The sequence below is a fragment of the Charadrius vociferus genome, unplaced genomic scaffold (genome assembly GCF_000708025.1).
Source record: "Charadrius vociferus isolate BGI_N301 unplaced genomic scaffold, ASM70802v2 scaffold892, whole genome shotgun sequence".
Lineage (NCBI taxonomy): Eukaryota > Metazoa > Chordata > Aves > Charadriiformes > Charadriidae > Charadrius > Charadrius vociferus.
Window position 1 is genome coordinate 99,118 of NW_009647397.1, and position 24,233 is coordinate 123,350.

The following is a 24,233-nucleotide window of genomic DNA, read 5'->3' on the forward strand; positions in this document are numbered from 1 at the left end:
CTGCTTTGAGTTGTCTGAGAGTGCTGACGTTTTCAATTCCAGACAATCGGTTTGGAATTCACACTTAATTTGATGAATGGATATGTGACACGTTCATTGCTCCTGTTTAAGACTGTCGGCAGGCTAAGGCACATGTTGCTGCCTCGTCTAGATTCTGCTCTAATTCAGAGGTGGTTTCAGGGGCTCTGTGGGCTGCCTGTGTTCTTGCTAATCAAAAGGAAGCAATTGTCAGGAAGCATTATTTTTTCATCTTAATCTGTAATTTGACTGTTATTGTTTGACTCCCACTTCTCCTGAGTATCTGACCATAGGCAGCCAGAGAGAAGGTATCAGGGGTTACTTTATTTCATAGGAAGAACAAGTCTTGGGTACGCAGCTGTTTTCTCACTGAAGACTTAACTAATTGCAAGAAGGACTGGGCTGGGATTTGGGGAAAAAATGCAGATTTTTTGTTGTTGTTTGTCCTGTGGCAGAGCACACCCCCTCTGGTTGCTTGAGGTTATTTCACCTACCGAATTCCTTGCCTCCGGGTGTTTGCTAGCATTAGGACTACCCTCAGTCTTTCCCTCGCATCAAGTTAGAGGGCAGCGTGTCTGCACTGGGGACCTCTGTGTATCTCAGAGGCTTTGTTCATCCCTGCTACTGTCTCCAGAGTCCTGGTGAGAATCGTAGAGCTCCTGCGAGGTCCCCTCTGGCCTGGTGCTGAAATGGGCTGCATCCAAGGGGATGAGTGAGTGGGCTGTCATTGGAGTGCTTGGTTTGGGGTCTTTGTACACAAGATGAGTTACAAGGAAGTTACAACCTATATGTGCGAGAGTTTGTGTTCCAGACAGAAAATCCCTCCATCCCTGACTCCCTTCTACCCATTCTGGCAGGTGCCCATTGCTACGTTGTAGGGCTCTGAAGATGTCCAACAGCAACGTAACACAGGAGTCTCTGGAAATAATGAAGGAGTCTGAAAAAAAGGTGGTTGAGGAATCTGTGAACAAAACCAAATACGTATCCAGGTCACCAAGCAAGGAGGAGGTGGAGAAGGACGGGGGGGAGGAGGTCAGCGTGCGCCAGGAGTCTCAGGTAAGTGTGCAGATGAGTGGGTAGTCCCTTCCACCAGCTTGCAGAGCTGGGCCCTCTCCATCTCCTTGGCAAACACAAACTAGTTGCTGTCCCTTCTGAAAGGGGCTGAAGCCTGTGCCACCACCTCCCAAGGGGATACCATGCCGTACAGACTGTTGTTCACAGGCTGCTCTCTTTCTCTTTAGCTGAATCTGTTCTGCTCAGAGTGGAATAATTTAAATATTCTTTCAGCCTGGGAGAAAATGAGACTGGTGCACTCCTGGGGACGCTTGTGCTCAGTCCCCATGTTCTAGTCCCATGCCTCTTGTTCCTTTCTTTGACCTAAGGATCAGTTAATGACTTAATGTGAAGTGAGGGCATCCCAGGGAGAGCCCAGTTTCAGGAATGGTGCTTGGCCATTGTTTTGCTGCTGTTAAAAATGCATTCATTTCGGCAAGGAAAAAAAATTTGTGCAAGCATCATTTGGAAGGTGCTGGGACTCATTGGTGCTTGGCCATTGTTTTGCTGCTGTTAAAAATGCATTCATTTCGGCAAGGAAAAAAAATTTGTGCAAGCATCATTTGGAGGGTGCTGGGAGTCCTTCCTGCTGCTCTGCTCTCCTGTTAAATGTGCTTTTGGCTTAGTGTTGAGCTTGAAGAAATGCTCACCCTCAACAACCTTCTGAATGTTTCTGCATTTAAAGCTGGTGGCTGGAGCCAGATTTGTTCAACCACTGACTGTGTAGACACCGGTGTTCCTGGTTTTCCCACTTAGAAGTGTGTCACACACCTCCACCTGTATGCCCTGAGATCCTACAGTTGTGCTGGTTCTGTCAGAACCAGAGGAACTGGGTGTAGTCCACGTGAAGGTTCTTAAGGTCTTGAGCAGCTTTTGCCCACCTGGCGCCTGACAGGACAGCTTTCCAGGTCTGCCTATTTGCACATGCTTCCATTGCTGTCAGGTAGAGGTTTTCTCCAGAATCATTTTACATGCTCGCTGTTGTGCTGCCTCACACAGCAAATGCCATTTACGGTGTACACATTCAGATTAAGCTTCTTGCCTTCTCCTTCCTTTCTCCACAGAGGCGAAGTTCAAGTCATGGACATGCCAGAAAAAGAGCCAAGGTATGACCTCTTCTGATGTCCCATTCTTCTTTTGGCCATTCTAAGCTGAGTCATGACCTTAGGATGGTACTCTCAAGTCTTCCCTTCCCAGAAGCAACACACAGCACATGATGGTTCAGGACAGTAATTTTCTGTGCACTGAACCATGAGTGCTCCTTTTTAATACACACTTAGCCATGAAGTAACTGTTTGCTGCTATTAATTGCCATACCTGTCCCCTGTCCAGAGCCCAAAACACCAGAAATTAAATTCAGAGGTGTCACTGGAGGGACAGGGCAGCGCACTGGTCTGTTACACCCTCCAGTTAAAAAACAGAGTTAAGTATAACTGTCTGGTTTCACATAAGGCCCCTTTTCTTCAGGGAAGAGCATTTGCTGCCATAACAATGGCACATGCAAGTTAGTGAATTCAAAACTTTTGCTAGTAGTAAGCACTAGGACACCAATGTTCTACAACGTTGTTTGTAGGCAAAATCTCAGGGTGAAAATGCAGCCAGTGTGTGATTTTTTTTGTTTTGATTTTTTTTAACCTTTCTTAGCCCTAACCACAGGTTTTCTTTGTAAAATTTGATAATAACTACTGAAGCTGCTTATCAAAAGTGGCCATGAATTTTCCAGGCTAGTCAGTTATGGAAACATAGCATAATTTTTAGTCCTGCTAGGATTCATTTAGTCCAGCCTCTTACTGAAAACAGGGTCAGCTATGACATCTGGCTAGTTTGCTCAGGGATTGATTTTAAAACTGTAATAGGAGGGCGAAGGTCTCGTCTCCCAGCTATATCCTTTGTTAATGGTTTTAATTCTTGCCAGGTGAGTAGGGGAGGGGCTGGGATTGCTCTGGCTAAAGAGATCAAGGAGTGCATGAATTAAGGCAGTAAACTTTCTCACCAAAAATCTGGTTGGTTCAAATCCTAATCAAAGACTGAAGGAAGAAAATAACGGATTTGCTGTAGGACTCCAAGCTTTTGCATGTTCCTTTTTGCTGCAAGAAGCTGGTTTGGTACTCCTCCTTTTTAGCAGTTTAATTAACAGTGACTGCAGGAGTGTCTTGGTAACACAGCAGGATGAACTTAAATGTGTGTGTTTTGGCTGACGTGTCTTAACTATCATCTTTCTTTTCCTTCTCCAGTCTAATTCAAAGCTTAAACTGGTCAGGAGTTTGGCTGTATGTGAAGAATCGTCCAGTCCCTTTGTAGATGGGCTGCTGGAGTCCCAGGTAGGCCTAGAATGAGATAACCTGTGGAGTGTGGAAGCCCAGAAAATCCACATCTTGCTAGAATTGATGTCCTGTCCTGCTCTTGTGCCTCCGAGAGCCAAGAATTTCTCACAGGAGGCTGCTCTTGAAGGAAGCGGTCATGCCTGTGCACACTGCTTGTATGCATACAGTCACAACCCTTCCATTATAACGAACCGTCTGCATCCGCTCCGGGGGCACCCACAGCTACTCAAGTTGTGCAGGCTTATGCCCCTGGACATGGAATGGCACTTTGCCTTTACAAAGCCCCTGGGGGTTTGGCCGTGGGAAGGAAGTTTTTGTGCAAGCCTTCTCCTCGCCACTCAGGCTGCAGTGACTGAAAGCAGCCAGCTCATAGAGAAGTGATATGCAGTGTTCTGCAGAAGTGATCCCCATCTGTGGTCACTGTGGGCAGCGATGGAGAAGCTGAAGCTTGAAGGTGGGGAGACAGGGCGGTGCTGAGAACCTGTCTGTCCCGAGAAGAGCGTGTGGGTTGAGCTTTCTCTGCCCACATGAGCTTTAGAAGCACAGGAGGGTGCACTGCACAGAGATCTCAGCTGGCATACTGTAGATCAGGTTGTGGCTAGCTACAGCCCTTCGTTGAGCTGACATAGTAGCACACCATGCAGAGTCACCAGCTTAGGTCTGTGGTGCTAGATCAGAGACCTCTACTCTCCACTGACAAGGACAAACCTGGCCTGTGCCGGGGCTGAGCGCTGCCCAGACCGACTCACCCTTGTGTTGAATGACGTACTTGGCCTCTAAGCCTTCCTTGTGTGAGGCTCCCGGCTCCAGAGGCTGCTCTCCTGTCTTTTCTTTGGGTTTGACTTAGAACCACACTAGTGTAAAGGCAGAAGGATGGGAAAAGATCAGCTGACACAAAGGGTGGTGGTTTTACAGTTAGTTTTAACTTGAATTTGAGCAGCGCATCATCTGACATTGCCGTTGACAATCCTACTGGTGTTTAACATTTCTTCCCATGGAGCAGAGTGAATCCTCAGGCCATGCTGGGCAGTTGCAACTCAAGAGAGGAGGTGAAAAGAAACAGCAGAAAGCCGCGTGTGGCACAGGGACCACTTACCACACCACATACGCTTTTTGCTGTGTATTCAGTTTTCTCCTCGTGCCCTTTCTCTTTCCAGGTTAGATGGTAGAGTCTTACTGAAACGGTGCAGGACCTACCTCACCTTAGGCACTCCTGAGGCCAAAATGTCATAGCATTTTATCAGCTTTGAACAGGGAAGCACGTGACTTAGATTCTGAGGTGATCCAGGCAAGGCACGTTGTCAACAGTGACAAATGCTGTTGAGTCCTCTCAGAGCCTGCCAAAGGCTTCTCGTTGGGACGCAGTTGGGGAGAGAGACTGCTTTGTCTGCTCTCGGTACAGGGCCTCTCATAAAATGTCTCAGATCTGCAACCCGAATCCCCTGCCTTTCTGTGATGCTTTTCTCAGCTGCCAGCATCTGCATCCATGGCAGTGATAACCGGGAGTGTCCAAGCGACTCAGAGCAGCCTGCTTTGTTTTGTTTCAGGACATCATTCAGTTGCATGTTAGCTGCCCCTCTGACAAGGAAGAGGAAAAGTCCATGAAAGATGGGGCTGAGAAAGAAGAAAAAGACAAGAATAAAGAAAAGGCACCAAGGAAAATGCTGTCTCGAGGTCAGGTGCTCGTTTGAACAGGGCAGGTCCTGTCTTACCTGCTTTGAGGATTCTGCTGGCCAGTGGTACAGTCGTTGGAAGTGGGTGGTTATCCTTGCTGGTGACTGTACAAGAACGTGTCATTTTTATAGCATCATTTCTGGAGCAAAGCGTGGGGAAGGAGAGGGGGGATTTGTCTAGATTGGCATGTGCCCCAACAGACTTGCAGGCTTCCTGCGTAGTTTATAGTGACCTGGTGGCTTTTTAAACATACAGATGCAAATCCAAGAAGGCCCACTGTATAGACTCTTGCTTTCAGTTTAGACTTGATTTTATAAAACCTGCCACAGGTGGCATGGTCTGAGGTTGCGAGGAGGTGAGCTAAGTTTCTGCTCTATGATCCTGCATGTATGATTTTGGGGCACAGAAATGGCTAAAAGATACGCATTTAATCTGGTGAGCAAATTGCACCTGAAATCCATGTACAGACAGCAGCTCTGCACTGGTGCAGATTCAGTTTCACTTACTGTTTTTTCTGCAATTATTTTTAAATTAAAAAGTCTGTGGGGAGAGGGGAAGAACAGGGACAGCGGGGCTTTCCAGTTGAATAGCTTGTGGGATCAAAGGTGCAGAAGTTGCTTGAACAGAAGTATGGTATACCACACTTGCAGGGAGCTCCTGCATGGAGTATCCTGAGTGTGCTCTGAGTAGTTGGTTTTAGGGCCAAACATCCTTCCGTGAACTGATCCAATCTCCCCCTCTCTGCTAGAAACTGGAATTGAGCCCAGGTGATGCAGGTCTCAACCTGTGCAGTTCTGTAATGAGGTGGGCTTTTCTTCCTCTCTTCCTGTCGTGAATAGTCGGTGCCGAGGATGAAACTGAATTTCCTCCAGCAGCAATGTGGGGACATCATCCTTATGCATGTAGTGAGACACACACCTCTTCCCTTCAGTCTGTTCTGTTGCAGTGTTGTGTTAATTTGATCTGCTGCTGTTGTTTCAGATTCCAGCCAGGAATATACAGACTCCACTGGAATAGATTTGCATGAATTTTTAGTAAATACACTGAAAAAAAACCCACGGTAGGTCCCTAGTCAGTAAAACAACTTGCTGATGGAGTGAAGGGAGGGAGTACCTGGTGATACATGCTTCTTTGATTGACTCTTAAACCCATGGTGTTTGTGTGCATGTGTGTGCGTGTGTGTATGTATTCACGTATCTTGGGAGGAGGGAGGGACTACAGCAACTACAGAAAGTACCTGAAAGTGTGTTTTTACTTTTTGGAATTCGGAGTGCGTTACTAGAGCTGGGGAAGTGTAGAAACAAAAAGCACAACTGTAATTTTGTATACTGCAGTCAGTCAAAACATGTAATTGTGTATTATGGAGAGAGAGAAAGAGGAAGATAATTTGTTTGAATGCAAGCAGGAAGGAATCTTGATTGCTTTAAAACCCTTTCTATGAATGATTGTCAAATACCAACCTCTAAAGGAAAAGCTGCTGTGTCAGTAATAAATGTAATCAAGCTGAATGCTGGCATAGGAATAGCAAAGCTGGAGTCTCTACCAGTGGAGCTTCCAGCAGAGCAGAGATTCAGTATTACCAAAAGCCAAGCCCTGTTAGCAAAACAACTACTTTAAACTGAAAAAAAATCTGGCAATTAATTTGCTATATATGAAAAAATGTGGAGTTTTTTAGTTCATACCTGTGGAGGATGTGTGAAGCCTTGTTAATAGTGTTGCTTGCTTCAGTATTTGTGACTTTTCTCTATTACAGGGAGGGGGGTACCAAGCCGAGAAAGCGGTGTTTCACTGTCTCTAAAGGTGGCCTTTTGCTTTTTCTTTTCTTGACAGGGATAGAATGATGCTACTAAAGTTAGAACAGGAGATTCTGGAATTTATTAGTGATAACAAGTAAGTGATCATCAAGTTTGTGTCCAAGCAAAAGAGATTTCTAACTTACAGTTTAGCAACTTGGGCGCCCAGGGGAGAAGGGGAGTCTTTTGGACACACTGGTTAGGAGGCCCATTCTCTTGTACGTCCTCCACCTCCTTTTGTCTATGTACAAGGTTTCTGAGTATCATATTGATTGGGTATCAATTGCTTTAACACCATGTCCACTGTGAAGGAGATTAGTGCCATTGTGCTTCTCTTCCTAGCATAAATTGTGGGTGGAGAAACCAGGGGCAGGATTCACATCCCAGAGCGTGAGATAGTCTGCAGCAGAGCTTGAAAACTTCTTTATCTAACAGGACCAGAGAAGTCACAGTATAAGTACTAATTCTGGCTCCTGTTCCTGCTTAGAAACAAACGTGCTTTTCTGCACAAGCTGGTCTTGTTTCAGGAAAGGCCTATTCAGCTCAAGCCTTTGAATCAGTCCAACTTTGTCTGGCAAAGCAGTGTAAGGCCATGCTTACACTCAATGTAAGAAGCAGCACTTGAGTCATGACTGACTGCTTGGAATAGGTGGCGTGGTCTGATCTGGGATCTGCATAAGGCATGTCTGGCCTTGATCTCTCTTTTGGTGTCAGATTTTCATTGTCTGTTTCAAGGTGTTCTAAATTCTAAAGCTTTCTCCTCTCTTCTCAGCAATCAATTTAAGAAGTTCCCTCAGATGACCTCATACCATAGGATGCTGTTGCACCGGGTAGCTGCCTACTTCGGCATGGACCATAATGTTGACCAAACTGGGAAGGCAGTCATTATCAACAAGACCAGTAACACACGAATGTAAGCAGGGGGAGAACAACTGGGCTGGCATCCTCTTCCCTTCCCTTCCCTGCATGGTGCTACATGACCCCTAGACACAGAGCCCTGGCGTGATCCAGAGCAGGATGGATTCCACACCACATTTTTTTGTCTCCATAAGAAGGGCAGATCCCTTCTCGGAAGAGGAGAATCCTTCACTTCCAGTCCTATGTGTATGAATTCGCAAGCCCTTTGTAGTTCTCTTTAGTTGTCAGAGAAGGGGCAGGAGCCCCTTGTTGCCATCAGACCAAGGAGGGATTTAACACAACAGACATCTTTGCACGCCCTCTCACTCCCTGCAAAAGCAGTGGGTTTATGAAGATGGTTCTATGGCTGTTTTTGCCCTTCTAACAACGGCTGGTTCTTCCTGCAGCCCTGAGCAGAGGTTCTCTGAGCACATCAAAGATGAGAAGAATGCAGAGTTCCCGCAGAGGTTTATCCTAAAACGAGATGATACCAGCATGGACCGAGATGATAATCAGGTAAGGGGTGGCAATGGGATGCAGATACCTGCATACTTTGTGAAAGTCAAATGAGACTTTTCTAAGATGAGAACAACTCTAAATTTCTCTCGGGTTTCCTGCAGTAACCTTCTTTAATAGAAGCTTCCACCCCACACAAGGAGCAGCATACAGATATATCATGAAAACTTTACAAAATACTGTGGAATGCATGAAGAATTTGTGTGGGTTCTGTGGGGGGTACTTTTCTGTACCCTGAATATCGACTGGTGGCTTGGCCAGGCTTTAAGGTGAAGCCTTTTGCTAAGGTTTCCTTGGAAATGCCCCAGAGCTGAGTGTTGCCGAGCATCTCTCCCACCACTCCCCTAGGCTTGCAGCACGTCAAGCTGTGAAGTCATCAGGACCTCGCAGTGCTGCTGGAAGGAAACCATTGGAAAAATGAAATACTTTGAGCTCGGCAGCATTGCCAGTTGTTGGAGCTAAAACCCCTCTTGAATCTCTGGTGGCCTTTGGGCTGTCACAGGTGGCACCACACCTGTAACGCAGACCTAGCTCGTTCATCTGTGGCTGTTTTCCCAGCCTGTGTCAGACAGAATCTTGAACATCAGAAACGGGGCAAGAGACAGGGGACCTCTTCACCAGGGATCTCGTGCTCTTTGCTCTTGTAGCTTCCATCTTTACTTGGCCCCAGCATACCACTGTCCTTTGCTTTGTTTCCGAACTTAAGTCGTTAGGGTGGGGAGCTGGTCACTGTAATCAGTATCAGCTTCTGCTTTCCCCATGGTGACACTCTGCAGATGTTGCAGCTACCCACGAAGTGCAGAATCCATGACTGATCAGGAGTTTGCTATCTTGGCATATGCTCCAAAGAGTGGCCATTAGCTTTTGACCCCTGGGAACAGACTGTCTTTCAGAAGCACATGGTGATACTCCTGATCTGTCCTTTCCGAATCAGGCAGAGTTCAGCCAGAGTGGTTGTGCTTGATCCAGGAGGTGGAGTGCACAAAGACCTCCAGGGTGTTCATCCCTAGACATAGGTGTCCAAAAGGTAGATGCGAAGGCAGAGGCTGTGTCATTGCATCCAGGCATCATGCACACACTCCCTAATCCACATCCACTTACACTGCTAAGTAAAAAGAGCAGCAGCTGACTGCGCCCCCTGCTCCCATTGGCAACTGCTGACCCGCTGAGATGTGTTTGTCCCTTCAGATCAGACTCCCCTTGCAGGATGGGAGAAGGAGCAAATCTATAGAAGAGCGAGAGGAAGAGTATCAGCGGGTCAGGGAGCGGATATTTGCACGAGAGGTAAGCTTGGATGACTCACTTGCCAGGAACGTTGTGGCAGAAGGTATCCTTGAGTATACTAAGAGGTCAGATCTCATCGTTGCCTTTTCTACAAATTTCCCAGTGTTCTTGGTATCTACCATTGAATTCCAGCTCCTAAGAAAGATGTCTAAGACATTGAGATAGAGGAAACAGACCTGTGGTCCCCAGTCTGCTCCTTCCCTAAATTGCCTGTTTCAAGGGGCAATAGACGTGTGGGAACTGACAGAGGAGGCAGTTTGCTCCTTGCTGCCCAGCAAGATTATAAAGTTATGCAGTGGTGTTTATAGGGTGCCTGGCAAATCAACTGATGAACCTGAAAGGAGCAGCAGTTCCCCCCTGCCCCCCGCCAGCTTCTCTCCAGTGCTGCAGCGTCGACCTCCTGACCAAGCAGTGCTGGCCTTGGAGTATTGGGCAGGGCTCTGTGCCTTTGCATGACGAGTCTCAGCAGTATGTTTACTGTCTTTCTTTTGAAGTGTCCACCTTGGTTATTGTTTCCTTGAGATCTCTGCTCCCTACATGGAAATCCTCTAAGCCAGAGCTGTGTTCCTTGCTCACGGCTGGCTCAGAGAGGCTGCTGTGCTCTGCTGTGTTGAGTACTGTCTGCCTGCTGGAGGGAGCTCTCCATGCTGAGCCAAGTGGCAAATAGTGGAATCCGGGACCATTCTAAGTGCCCATCTGCTGTGGATAATGTTCAAAGTCCAGCCTGCTGCTGTTGCGCATTTTGGGGATGACACCTTTCATTTGTCCTAATGGGGATGGCCATGTGCCTGCCCGAGAAGGATGTCAAGGCAGCCACTGTCCCTAGTCAAGTCACCAGGCTTCAGCTGATGACTCTCCAGCCAGTTGTGATCATGGAATTGTCTTATGTGGACAGGCCCAAAGCTCTCCAGACATGTTAGGAAGCAGCTCTGCCCATAGTCCTGGACTGGAGCAGATGCTGTCCTATGTTAGCACAACAGTGGGTGGGCATGTACTTAGCTTTGCTCCGTGTTCATGGGCTGAGCCAGTGCTTTGTATCTGACTTCCAGAGGCAGGAGTGACTGTCACAGGGTGGGCTGGACTGGCTTTGGGCCTTCTGCCTTTTTTTCATGACTCTGATAATTGTGCCCACATTTAGCAAATAAGGACCCTCATATGTCTGTCCTTGATTGTTCCATTGACAGAGCTGCCATCAAAGCTGCCTTAGAGCAACAGAGTAGGGAGTTGAGGACTCAGATTTGCAAACTCTTGAGAGATCTCAGGGTCACGGGTATCAGGAAGGGTTCATAGTGGGCCTGGATGGAGACCCAAATGGGACCGGTGTGCAGAAGGCTCAGCAAGACTCCTGAAGTCACCATGTAACTGGGACACAAACTGTGTCTGAGTCCCATATTGTTAGTGCTCTGCTCCTTTTTGCTTTGAAATTGTCTGGGTTTGTTGCTTTCAAAGTTACTAAGTCTCCCTTTTCTTTCCTTCCCATCTCCATGTCTTTTCTGTGCTTCCAGACTGGCCAGAATGGATATCTCACTGACAGCAGGTTAGTATTGTTAGCCGAAATCATTTGTATCTCTGGCTTTCTCTTTGGAGGACTGCATGACTCTATAATGATGCTTTTTTCTGATGTTAACCGACAGAATCTCCAAAGAAGGCTTTTCTTCTAGTTCTCACAAACGGAGGCAGATTTTTAGGTATCTCTGTGTGACTTATTTTGTACATTGTCCTGCTGAGTAAGTTTGCCCCATGCATGGCTGCTTGTGAAGTTATTGAAGTTGTATTTTTTGCAACATCAATCTCTGAGTCCTTTTTTGCTGATTCATCAATTAAAAGGGAGGGGTGGAAGGTTGGAATAGAAGGGAGGAATGGGGAAGCCAGAGGATTCCAGCAGTTTTCAAACCATTCTCCCTCTTGTTTCCCAAAAGGATAAGAAAGCCCCTGCCCTTACAGTGACAGGATCAGCATCCAGATAAGGTGGGGTTGGCCCTAATCCCTGATTATGAAGGCTGGATTACTTAATGGTGGCACTGAAGTGTCTCAGGCTTTCATTTCAGCCAGAGTATGCTGCAGAGGGCACTGGGAACACGTTTAAGCAGCATTTTCTTATTAAGGAGTTTTCCTGGGGGTAGAAGGGCTGGAAGGATGGGGTTAGCTTGACGAGTCACCTTGCCCAGACCCCTGCTGCAGGGGGCTGCTGAAGGCATAAGGGTAAAGAACAGGATGAAAATGGAAGGACCCTCATGCCTGCTGTCCTCTCGTTTAATAGCCAGAGCTCCAGAGATGAAGCATCTCTGTGTATGAACAGGACAGGAGGGTCTAAGCAAGTGTAGGAACAGCTTTGCCCCTCTCTTCAGCCCGTTGCGTGGCTCAGGCTGTCCTTGGAGGGTCACTGTCATGGAAAATCAAATATCTTCAGCACAGTTACAGGGACTGTGTTCTGGAGTCTGTGTGTGACAGTGGCGTTCAAGGCAGGGGCTATAGTTTCCATATCAGCCATGGGGCTGTAGTAAAACTCACCCAGCAAGTGGCAAAAAAAATGTTGCTGATGTGATTGCAGCTTTAGGAGCAGAGCGGCAGCCAGGGCTGCGCTAGGAGCTTTTCTGACTGTTGTGCCCAGTCCCTAAAGAGGGACTGCTGTCTTTGTTTTGTCGTTCCCATAGGAGAGGTAGGATATGTGGGCCTCGGGACCATTCTAAGCTCTGGACAGAGATAGACAAGCTCTTGAGGAGATGGGGGTTCCCTCAGCAGTGGTGCTAGAGATGACGTCTGCGTGAACTCCGCAGACTTAGTGCCCTCAAAGCCTCGCATTCAGAGCAGTACAGCTGTCTGCTTCGCTCGCTTGGAAGTCCTGTATTAATGCTGCTGAAGCACCAGTCTGATTGCAGAGAGCTCTCTGCTGGTTGACACACTTGGAAACAGGCTATAGTAAGGCTAATGGAGAGAAAGGCATGGCTTAAGCTGCTAGGGCAGTGCTGTCAGAGAGCAAAGGTGTGGGAGTGTGCCTGGAGTGTGGAGAGCGTTTGTAGAAAAGGCAGAAGCGTTACACTGCTGGGTTAGCAGTAATCTGCTTGAGAGGGGTCGGGGTTCTCAGGGAAGCAGAATTTGTAGCTGAGTCAGAACAGAGGCCGTGACGTGCCCCTTCCCTGCACACACTAACACTGCCCCCACCTCTGATCGTCCCCAGGAGCAGCCTTCAGAGTTCAGGTTGGAAAGAGCCCAAGAGCTTGACAGTGATGCTTGTTAGGTCAGCTGTCATTTGGGGTTTGAGGCTGCATAGTCCAATTCCTTCACCTCTTTAAGGATATAACCGTTGTACTGGTTTTCCAAGAGATGTATTTTCTTTGACTCTCACGTGCTCCCAGCAGCACAGGACATCACCTCAGGAGTTCCTTCCAAGCCTATCTTTTTTTCCTCCATGACTGTGTGGAGCTGCTGCGAGGCTCGGCATTTCTTCCAGCGTTGCCTTCCTCACTGTTCATCCCCAGTGAAGGCCCAGGAACCCATTGCTGTGCTTATGGTCCTTAGCTGGGCTGATAAACCAGGCTCACTGCTCGGAATGTTTTGCTGATACTCTAAAGTCCTGCTGTGGCCAGACCTGGCTTGGGGCTAAGGGAGAGCAATCAGTGGGAGCACAGCTCTGGCCGTAGCACTAGCCCAGCACATAGCGGTTCCGGCTGGGCAGAAAGCCTCACCAGGGCTGGTGTGAAGAGTGGTCTCGCAAGATCTCGATCAGCCTTGTCTCAAGGCCTCTGTCAAAAGCTCCCTGTTCCGAGACAAGGAGGGCTTTAGCGAGGGATCAGACCCTAACCCCGCTGGCCTCTCTGCCAGGCTGGGATCTGGCTAGGGAGAAGGGCCAGGAGCCGGCTCTCGGCACAGGCCGAGGAAGATCAGCAGTGTCTGGGTCTTCACAGTGCATGCCCAAAAAGCTGCGACCCAGGGTGTTTGTTTGCTGTCAGATCCCTGTGCAAAGTGCCCACACGCTGTCTCATAGAGCCAGCTGACGACCGGGCTCACCGACCCGGTGTGGCAGTACCAATGCAGCACCTGCAGGTCCTGCTGCTGCCCCTTTCCACTGGAGGTGCGGTCTAACTCCTCCGATCTCTGCAGGGGCAACCGGGACAGTTTGAACCGGGCCTCAGGCAGCCGCCAGAGCAGCACAGAGAGTGAAATAAAGTCGCTGGAGCCTCGGCCGTGGAGCAGCACAGACTCAGACGGCTCCATCCGCAACCTGCGACCACCCGTTACCAAAGCCAGCAGCTTCAGTGGCATCTCCATCCTGACACGGGGGGACAGCATTGGGAGTAGCAAAGGCAGCGCTGCCAGCAGAACATCCCGGGCAGGTACTGTACTGTTTTCCCTGCAGACCTTCTGTCAAGGGGCACCTCGCAGACGTAGTCTTCGGGCTGGGGGATTGAGGATCGTGATGCTCTGGTCAGTGACTCTGGTTAAAATGGGACATGGTTGGCATCACCTGAATGTGTTCAGTACCTGGGCAGGGATGTGGCAGTTGGTTCATCATCTGCTTTTTCGATACTCGCCATCAGATCTTCCTTCCCTTTAGTGGAGTTATCTAAGACAAAGTCCCATACCCTGGAACTTGCGCTGCCAATTTTCTGTTGTTTTCTCTCCCCTGCTGTGCTGCAGGTTATGTTGCCATTCCTTTCTGCTCCCCAGAAGCCCTCACAGCCCTAAGGAGACTTAGTCAGGGGGAACCATCTGGCACTTTTCCTTGCTTTCCAGCAAAGGACGTCCAGGAAAGGGTGTCACCAATTAGTCTGTCTCATCAGACACACAGTCTGTGTCATCAGACGAAGACTGTGTTAGTTGGTATCTGCCTACAATGTTCTCTCAAAATGGTACGCTCTACTCCTGAGAGCAAATGTGACAGCGGGGAGCTAGGCCTGCAGCTCTTCAAGAGCTGTTGAATACAGCTGAAGGTTTCAGGAGCATCAAAGGGAATTAGGATCACAAGTCTCTTTGCCTGCTTCAGATCAGTTCTTCCTTTTCCATCCAGGTAACACAAGGGCTAGCTCACGCACGGAGAGTGTTGTGGGGCATCACTGGTAATCCGTTACTGACAACAGCGTCTTGAGAGGATGTGTGCTGCACTTGGCAGGGCACCAGCCCTTCTATCAGGGGGAGCAGAGCCCTTTATTTTCAACTGACTGCTTGTGAAAGGCATTTGTGGAAGAGGCACCAGAGGTCTTTGCTCTCATTTTAATGGTCTGGTGATAATGGAGGAGCCATATGGTAGCTGGTTACAATTGCCATGCAGTATCGATGAGCAAAATCCAGTGTTGTCTCACTGCCTGGCTTCCTCCATTCTCACTGGTAGGCAGCAGGTCCCCAAACGCTTGAGAGCTGTCATTTTACTGGGGAGGGGAGGCAGGTTGGTACTTGTGGGTGATTAGACTGCTCCACAAGAATCCTTTCAAGTAAAAGGGATGGATCTAAAAGGCAGTCAGGCTGCAGTTCTAGCACCCAGGCTGGCTTTGAAAACCACACCTTCATCTTGCAGTTTGAAGGTGCCTACATCATCTCTTGGGACCCTGTTTCCATTGTGCTCAGGGCTGCACTTATTCTGATTATTGCAGCCACCTCCAGGACTGATTCATCAACTGATGGGAGCAGTTATTTGAAGATCTGTCCCACCTGTGTGCAAAGCAGAGCAAGAGAGGATCTGCTTTTTTGCTCTTTCTCTATTTTTCCTCCAGGTCTCCCCTGGGAACAGAAACCAATTGCTCTCCAGGCTTTATATAATGGCAAATGATTAGAAACGTTAGGGTGGGGGGAGGAAAAAAAAAGCAAAGGAATTTTCACTTGGGGAAACACCACCTTCCATATCCTCATATTTATTCTGTGGGGGAGGAAGTGCTTAGGACTCTGGGTCTGGGGCTCTTTTTCCATCTCAGCATTCAGCCCCTGGGCAACTGTCAGCAAAATATTTCCTTCTTTGCACCATGTGGCTGATGATCCAGACCTCCTTAGTAGAATACCTGAAGGTTAGCTGTTGAAATGCAGTAGATCAGAAGCAGAATTAGTTAAATAGCAGCTACTGGGCATCAAGCAATAGTTTCACAGCCCTTTTATTTCTGGAAGTAAGACTGAAATACTGAGGAGAGCACTTCCCAGCTGGGTGCCCTGCAGCATAGATTGAACTCGTTCCTAGCAATTTTTCCTGCCACGGGAAGGAATTGCTTTCAGCCTGCCACCCCCTAGCGTTTTACTCAAAAGATGTGCATGTCCTGGGTCTATGTGGCCATAAAATAGGATTCCCTCGGTGTCTGAGCAGCAGCTGTGCCTAGCTGCAGAACTGAGCTGTGACTAGGAACAGCTCTCCAGCTTCTTCCCACAGACTGGTTTATGGTACTGAGCTGACATGAGTGTATCTGGCAGCTCCTTCTTTTTGTAATCTCTGCCTCATGCTGGGTTGAAGACCCCTCCACCAGGTGGGTACTGCTGTTAATAGCCACATTCGTCTTCCCAGCAGAAGGCCCGTGGCATTTACGGAAGACCCTACTTGTGCCTGGTGCTTTCCAGACAAGACAGGGCACATCCCTCCAAAGAGTCAACTGCAACACAGATGTGTTTTTACCAGGCTGTGCCAGCACCTGCACCAAGCATGCACTGCCCTGTGGGCAGAGGCCAGCTAGGTTCATCATAGGAGCCTGGCATTGATCTTTTAATTTCCTGCAGTTCTGAGTAGTGTTGAAAGTTTACACAAACAGCAACTACCTGAGAGCTGTGCTGGGGACCACCGTGTCGGCTGTCCACTTGGAGTGAGGGTGCTAGGCTGGAGTCAGGGAAGAGAGCACCTTCTTGGCAATAACAGCTGTACAACTCATGGCCATAGCCTGGAACAAGAATTGCATTGTGGTCTTCCCTGTGTGGGGCAGGGCGTGCACGGGTCAGGGGGAGAAGATGCTGTGACCAGCTGTGGAGGGTCAGTATGTGTGCATGGACGTGGAGAGGAGAGAGGTGCAATCACTTGGAGTCCTGAGGGTGTTCACACCTTGGTTGGCTGTGAAGTAGAGGCAAACTCTTGACTTAGCTTGCAGCCTGCTCACCCCGTCCCCCATGGGAGCTCCCACGTAGACAGCAGAGAAAGCAATCTGGCTGCGGTGCAGGAGGTAGTGACAGGATCGACCCCCCGCCCTCCCCACTAGCGAATCAATGTTTTCTCTCCCAGGTACCAACCCTGCCATGCCTTTCTCTGTTCAAGGTTTAGTACTAGGTGCCCCTGAAGCATGCAGCCAATCCCCTTCTTCACAGCCCAGCCGTGGCCTCCTACCCTGCACCGCCCAGCAGCCTCAACCGCAGCAACCCCAACAGCCACCACCGCAGCCCCAAGGACTTCCACCTGCAGCCCAGCAGCAGCCAGCCATGAGTAACCACATGATATCCCAGGTGAGTTGTGGCACAACACCCAGAGCTCGGTAAGCTCCTTGGGCGCGCAGGCGGGAGGCAGAAGCAGAGCCAGCGTACACCCAGAGTGCTCTGGACTCACACTTGCCCGGTACATTTTGGGTGTCCTCACACTTGCTGCCTGTTAGGGAGTGAGAGTCCCTCTGTGCTATTAGCAGAGAGCAGGAGGAGGTTGGGGACCTTGCTGTGCCTGAATATGATGCTGAGCGACATCTCAACTTGCTGGCCTCTTCTGTATCTGGTCGGGCCAGCAGCCCTCCTGGCAAGGGATCTGTGGCCCTTTTCTGAGCGGCAGGGTCATGCTCTGCAAACAGTTGCCCTCCTGGTGAGCGACTGTCACAAACAGTAGTTGGGTTTGAGCTCCCCAGTGCTGAAATCCTGTGACTGGTCACCTGGTGTCCTGGGGAGAGGCAGACCTGGAACTGCCTGGGTGTATTCTCCAGACCTTCCCTGAGTTAAACCCAAGTGATGTTCCACAACCTGCAGGGCTATTTCTGAGGATGGAGCCCTCTGGAAAGCACTCGTGGCTGTCATTCCTACATACTTTGTTCTGCTCCTGAGGCTGTAAAAAAACACAGCACGAGAGCTTCCCCCATGTCACCGTAGAACTGGGGAAGGGGTGGGAGCCAGCCCTGGTGGGCACATTTGGAGAGCAAAGCTGCCTTGTGTTCAGGGGGTGCAGAGCTGGGGGGCACGTGTGGGAAGTGTCCTCAGTACTGTCCCATCGTGCCCTATTCAGAGCAGCGTGTCAGTGCTGGACCTCAGCCTGCCTGTGCGTTTCATAGGGATCCTTTCAGCTGCATCATCTCATACATACGATGTCTCCTACAGCAAAGAATGGCGAGTTACACTGGAGTTACACTGGACGTTTGCAAGATGTGACTGGACAGGGAGGGTGCTAGATAGATAATCTTATCTAGACTCCCTTTGCCATGAAAGGTTGGATCATATGATCTTCCGAGGTCCCTTCCAACCTGGGCTGTTCTGTGATTCTAAGAGTTTACAGTGGGCTGGGATGGGAGGAGGAAACAAGCCTCCTTGAACAGCTTTTACTGCAGATAACACGAACATCTTGCTGTCAGTTGCCATCTCTATGAGGTTGGGGGGAAGCTTGTGGTTCTTGGGCCCCCGACTGGCTCCAGGGTTGTGGATCTGTTTGCAGAGGATAATGAGACTCAAGGGAAACATCTCAGTTCTACAGATGAGGTGTCTCCCAGAGCTCGCCAGAGTCCAGCGCTAAGGCTGGCAGGAGTGTCTGTCTGGAGCTATGGCACGGTGTGGGACAGAGCACAGTGCCCTGGGTGGGAGGTTTGAACGCACAGCAGGCTGCTGGAGGTTGTGCAGGATCACTGTTACTTCCTGGGGTTTTATTTTGTATCCTCTACTATTTGGCTGTTCTAATCGTTTAGGTCTGGAAAAACTTTTTTCATGTGTTTGACTGTTGGTGAAAGGTCTGAAAATGCACCGTCTCCCATGTGCGTGCACCTTCTTTTTCACTAGAGGTCAAATCAGATGATCAAAAAACCAATCCAGTGCTGACCATTACAGGTTCGGTGCCCAAAGCACAGTATGTGGTGCTTGAATTAGGTGTGGTCATAAGCAGGCATCAGCGGGTCCTCCCAGTGACAAAGCAAGAGGGGCCCCTACAGAAAGCAAGAGTGAAGAAGAGACTTTACCAGCAGGAGAGGCCGAGAAGCACTGCAGAGAGAGCTGGGAGTCAGTGCCACACACAAGTGGGCGGTGGAGTGGGACAGACACAGAGGTTGTGCTGGGGGAAGCGGCTCTCCTGCTGCGGCTGGCCGTAGCTGGCCTTCGTTAGCTTGTGTCACTGTTCATGCTGGGCAAGAGCTGCTTTGTGGACATGGTCAGCCTTCGCAGCTTCCACAAAGCAACTGGTTGGGCTGTATGTCTTCACAGAGAGATGAATGCTCGCCCATTCTGGTCTCCATGCTTTCCAACCCTCTGCAATGCCCCCCTCTGTGTGTTTGCAGTTGGCTCACTTGACTAACCTTGTTGTTCCTTCTTTCTCTCCTTCCTCTTATCCTTCCTTCCCCACCACCTTCTCCACCCTTTTCCCATCCAAACCTCTCTCCTCCTACCTCCTTCTCTGCTGGTCTTAGCCGGTCCCAGCGCTGCAGCCTGTTCAGTATTCTCCAAGCTCCTGCCCCCAAGTCCTCTTGCCAGTCTCTCCACCCCAGCAGTACAACTTGGTATAAACCCCATTTCCTCTTCTGCACTGTCTCTGTTGTACTCATGTGCTGTGTTTGTGTTGTATGAGCTTTTGCTAATTAGGTATGTCGTGGATACCGCACCCAGTGGGTTTGGGGTTCATGGAGTCTCTGCGCTGCAGTGGGGTCAAAGCAGTGGGATGCCTGAGGCTGTGGGACCCGTCAGGGCCGGGCACTGCTGGAGTGGCTGATCTTGGAAAGAGCCTGGGGAGGAGCAAGTGCTAAGCCCAGAGCTCCATCAGGAAGCGACGCTTGTGCCCAGCACTGGGGTCCAAGGGGCCGTGGCTGCCCTGGGATCTCAGTCAGCCCCTGTGTTGTCTCTGCTGAGGCTTTTGGGAGTGGCGTGCCCCACGGGACATGGCCTCTGGGCTGGGGCCACCCCTGCCTGTGTGGCGCCCTGCATGTCACCAGTGTCCGCTGAGCATTTGGGCCCCCCCAGCAGCTCGCATGCTTCTCGCCCCTGTCCTGCAGAGTGCACTTGGTCTGTCGCTCATTTCTGGGGACATTTCTTGGGCGAGCTCCTCCACACAGAGTAGGGAGAAGGGATCTGCAATCTACTCGGCAGAGCTGTGTCCTACATGCTGTTGTCCTACATGCTGTCCTCCTCCATCCTTCCCACTTATCCCCGATGCAGGCCGATGAACTCAGCAATCCCTTTGGGCAGATCAGCCTCAGCCGACAGGGCTCTACAGAAGCACCGGATCCTTCCTCAGCTATGTTCCAGTCGTCCCTCATCTCCCAGCACCCTCAGCAAACAGGATTCATCATGGCAACCCCTGGGCAGCCCATTCCCACCTCCAACTACTCCGCCTCAGGGCACACGGCCCCAACACAGCAGGTGCTGCAGCCCCAGGGCTACATTCAGCCTCCCCAGCAAGTAAGGACATGCGCAAGCCGGGAGGGCACGTGCGCCTCAGCCCAAAGCTGTCTGTCAGGCAAGGGGCTGCTGGGGAGCAGTCCAGAGAACAGCTCCTTGAGAGTGGGTTCCCTCTTTTTCTGCTGCTCGTTTGTGGTGGATCAATACACGGGGGTTCGAGCTCCAGGTTGGCACACACCCTTGCTAGGCACAGGATGATCTCTGCCCCTTTACCCCTCTGAGCTCACAGGGCACTTATCTCGGGACCCCCGCTGGCTGTTCCTGGGCTGGGGGAGGGACAGTGACCAGATTCAGAGCTGACACCTCTAAGCTGTCTTTGGGGTCCCGCAGGGCATTATGACCAGTAGGATTGTTCCCTTGTGCTGTGGTGAGAATTGTGCCTACTGTGCTCTTGCACTACTGTGCTGGGAAATGCTTGGATGTGGAGGCTGGGAGGAGCGGGAAGGGGCTGCGGTTCCCTGAGGAGCTATCATCTGGCCAGAGCCAAAGCCCTGGTTGGTTTCCTTCAGCAGAAGCCAGGCCAGGTGAGAGAGAAAACTGGTCCTGGGGGACCAGCTTTCTTGGTCCCACTCCCTCTTGTGTTCTCATCACCATGTTTTCTCGATTCTGATAGATTCAGGTTTCTTACTACCCTCCCGGGCAGTACCCGAACTCCAGCCAGCAATACCGATCTCTCAGTCACCCAGTGGCCTACAGCTCCCAGCGCACTCAGCAGCTCCCCCAGCAGTCCCAGCAGCCTGGTAAGGGGGCGTAGAAGGGGGGACGGGGCATGTTCCCTTTCCTGCCACTCTTGGTGGCTCCTAAGGATCTCCCATGCACTGTCTGGGGCCAGGCTGCTCTTCCTTGCCTCCCACTCTTTGCTGGACGTGCTGACTATAGAGTGCCTCTTGATTGTGCAGAGGGAAGTTGCAATGTGGCTGTTTTAGTCTTTTCCCTCTCTCTCTCAGCATGTAGCATGCAGTGAGGTGCTGCAAGGTTGATTTAAAGCCAGGAGCTTCCTTCAGGTCTTTTTACATCTGCCATAAGGGAAGCCCTTTTCCTACTCTTTAGCAAGAGACGGGGGCAAAGCAGGATTTGGGCCCTCACATGCCAAGTGTCAGACTGTCTCCTGTGGCCAGCTGGGAAGCTGCTCCATTTAAACCCTGTCCTGACAGGTTTACAGCCAATGATGTCCAACCAGCAGCAGACATACCAAGGTGTAATGGGAGTGCAGCAAGCGCAGCCTCCCGGACTCCTCAACAGCCAGAGGAACAGCATGGGGGGCCAGATGCAGAGTATGATGGGAGTGCAGCAGGCGCAGCCCCCTGGCCTTCTCAGCAGCCAGAGGAGCAGTATGGGAAGCCAGATGCAAGGCCTGATGGTCCAGTACAGCCCACTGCCTTCGTACCAGGTAGGCATCAGTTGATCTCTGATGAGAGGCTGCTGGGGAGGGGGCCTCAGCTGTGCAGGCCAAGCAAGAAGTGCTCTGTTCCTGTGCCAGAGTGATGGAGCCAAAGGTGGACACTTACCTTGAGAAGACAGTGCATGCTTGCCAGCTTGGGGAGGGCCTGTCTACATGTGACTCTCTGTAGGACACGTCTTGAGAAGGAGGACTGAGGGCAGCTGGTCCCTCTGCCATTGTGTTTGCAGAAGAACTGGGAGGGGTTGCCCTTGCCTGGGCAAGATTGCTCTGGGCTGCAGTAGACAACCATCTGGCATCTGGAACAGGTTGCCCAGAGGAGTTGTTGAGGCCCCATCCCTGGAGGTATTCAAGGCCAGGCTGGATGGGCCTTTGAACAACCGAGTCTAGTGGGAGGTGTCCCTCCCTATGGCAGGGGGGTGGAACTGGGTGATCTTCTAGGTCCCTTCCAACCTAAACCATTCTGTGATCTACCTTGCATGGACCTCGCTGGTGTCTCTTTGAGGCCAGTTCTCCCTGCTCCTGCCCTGTGTTACCTGTCATTCCATAGGGCTGCTTCTTTCCTCCCTGCACAGGTTCCTGTGGCAAACGAGTCCCAGAGTGTGGTCCAGCAGCCCTTCCAGCAGCCAGTGCTTGTACCAGCCAGCCAGTCCGTTCAGGGCGGGCTTCAGGCTGGAGGGGTACCCATCTACTACAGCGTCATCCCAACTGCCCAGCAGAATGGCACCAGGTAAAGCTTTTGTATCTCTGGCCTGCCTTGGGGAGAAAGGGGTCCTGCTGCCCTACTGAAGGGGCATAGCAGCCTACTCCTGCAGCTGGAAGAGATGCCTGGGCACCATAGATGCTGGTCATCTCTTAAGCTTGGCCAGTCCTAGCTCACATTGTCAGCGCCTCCGGGGCACAGCTGTCCTGCAGCATGCGGTGCTTTCCTGTGCTCCTCCAGAGGCAGCTGTGTTTCCAGCCGTCCCAAGTACTGGGGGAGCTGGAGGTTGCCTGCATAGATGGAGAGGCTGTTTCTCCCCATCCCCTCACCAGAGCCCTCTCTGCTTCACAGCCCTTCAGTGGGGTTCCTTCAGCCACCCGGCTCTGAACAGTATCAGATGCCACAGTCCCCATCACCCTGCAGCCCGCCACAGATGCAGCAGCAGTATTCAGGTAAGAGGGGCCACCAGTCAGGGTTGGCACTGACTGGATCGGGTTTTGTTGGGGCTATAGAGCTGCCAATTCACATACAAGTCTGGCAGCTTATGTGCAGTGGGTTTCCATAGTCTTAACCAATCCCACGGCCCACTGGGAATTATCAGGACATGGCACAGCGACTTTGCTCCAGGCTGACACTGGCCTGTGCCTGGTGTTATCTTCCATAGTGGGCAGACAGGGTAGGAGAGGGCAGAGGGAGCTGCCATGGGCTGTGGACTCCCTCTGCTGGAAGCGCAGCTTGGTGCCACCAGGGCAGCTCGTGGGGCCAGGGAGCACTGTGGATGAGGAGCATCCGGATACCTGCATCCTGCCCCAGCTGCAGGGAAGTGATCTGGGGCCTGGTGAATTGGTGTGAGAGCTGGAACCAGAATACTTGAGCTCTACCCCCAGCTCTGTGATGAGATCCTTTGCCAGAAGTTTTGATGTGATGCCCAGAGAGGTCACCTGAGTTGCCTTCAACTTCTCCCCTCTGCTTGCATTTCTCCTGGATTAGAAGTCGTCAGGCTGATGTAAACTGTGATATCAGAGAGGGATCCCCACCAGGTCTTGGTGGGGCCTTTTTTCAGCCCACCTGGGCAGGCAGGAGCGGCAGAGGAGAGAGTACGGTGTTGCAGGGAGGAGTGAAAAGGTGCACAGACAGGCAGGCTGCCTCTTGTCCCACAGAGCCTGGGCAATACTGCTGCTATTGTCTCTCCCCAGGGGTGTCTCCGTCAGGTCCAGGTGTGGTTGTGATGCAGCTGAACGTACCCAATGGCCCCCAGACCCCGCAGAATCCCCCTGTGGTGCAGTGGAGCCACTGTAAGTACTACAGCCTGGACCAGCGGGGGCAGAAGCCAGGAGACCTGTACAACCCAGACACCAATGCTCAGGTATTGAGAGGACTGGGAAGAAGGCAGCTCATCTTTTGGGAGCAGCCTGGCGGGAGAGAGAGGACCCCAGTGTCCGTGCTGTCTGGACGGGCTGGGAGATCGGGGTGGGCTCATCTCATGGAGGTGAGATGGGTGTGGGACTGGTCACAAGTGCTGGGGCTGTCTGACGCTCTCCCTTCCCCAGGCCAGCACCCAGCTGAACAGCCCCATCACGTCCCCCACCCAATCCCCGACGCCGTCTCCTGTCACCAACCTCAACAGTGTCTGCACAGGGCTGAGCCCCCTCCCTGTGCTCACACAGTTCCCCCGGCCCATGGGCGCAGCACAAGGTAAGGGGAAGGAGTGGGGACAGCACAGGGCTGGGTCTTTCCTGGGATTTTTTCAGACCCATACAAACATTTGCTTCCTTTTTGCAGGTGACGGGCGCTACTCTTTGCTGGGCCAGCCGCTGCAGTATAATCTGTCTATCTGTCCCCCACCACTGCTCCACAACCAGCCCAACTACAGTGCACACCAGGTAGAATTGGGCCAAATCTTCACCCACTCACCCTTTCTCTCTCCTGGGACCAAAGGGAGACCGCCCCTCTCTGGGCAGGGCCCAGGAGAAGTTGAGAAGTGAGTCTCACACCCTGCCCTGTGCTGGGACACCCCACGCTCTTCGATCCGTATGGCGGAGCTGCCA

The 24,233-nt window shown here is 51.1% G+C and overlaps 1 protein-coding gene across 1 annotated transcript in view; it reads left to right on the plus strand.

Moving 5' to 3' along the window:
* Positions 1-906: 906 nt before the first annotated feature.
* R3HDM2 (R3H domain containing 2) overlaps positions 907-24,233 on the plus strand; it is a 26,276-nt gene continuing 2,949 nt past the window's right edge. Inside the window, exons 1-21 of the mRNA XM_009880126.1 lie at positions 907-1,074; positions 2,136-2,177; positions 3,306-3,392; positions 4,943-5,069; positions 6,051-6,129; positions 6,900-6,959; positions 7,635-7,775; positions 8,167-8,275; positions 11,065-11,096; positions 11,194-11,247; positions 13,661-13,893; positions 16,776-16,960; positions 19,841-20,083; positions 20,697-20,823; positions 21,238-21,299; positions 21,378-21,473; positions 22,058-22,212; positions 22,537-22,637; positions 23,382-23,551; positions 23,736-23,880; positions 23,968-24,068. Coding sequence (XP_009878428.1) covers positions 907-1,074; positions 2,136-2,177; positions 3,306-3,392; positions 4,943-5,069; positions 6,051-6,129; positions 6,900-6,959; positions 7,635-7,775; positions 8,167-8,275; positions 11,065-11,096; positions 11,194-11,247; positions 13,661-13,893; positions 16,776-16,960; positions 19,841-20,083; positions 20,697-20,823; positions 21,238-21,299; positions 21,378-21,473; positions 22,058-22,212; positions 22,537-22,637; positions 23,382-23,551; positions 23,736-23,880; positions 23,968-24,068 — 2,517 coding nt within the window. The remainder of the gene's footprint in view (positions 1,075-2,135; positions 2,178-3,305; positions 3,393-4,942; positions 5,070-6,050; positions 6,130-6,899; positions 6,960-7,634; positions 7,776-8,166; positions 8,276-11,064; positions 11,097-11,193; positions 11,248-13,660; positions 13,894-16,775; positions 16,961-19,840; positions 20,084-20,696; positions 20,824-21,237; positions 21,300-21,377; positions 21,474-22,057; positions 22,213-22,536; positions 22,638-23,381; positions 23,552-23,735; positions 23,881-23,967; positions 24,069-24,233) is intronic.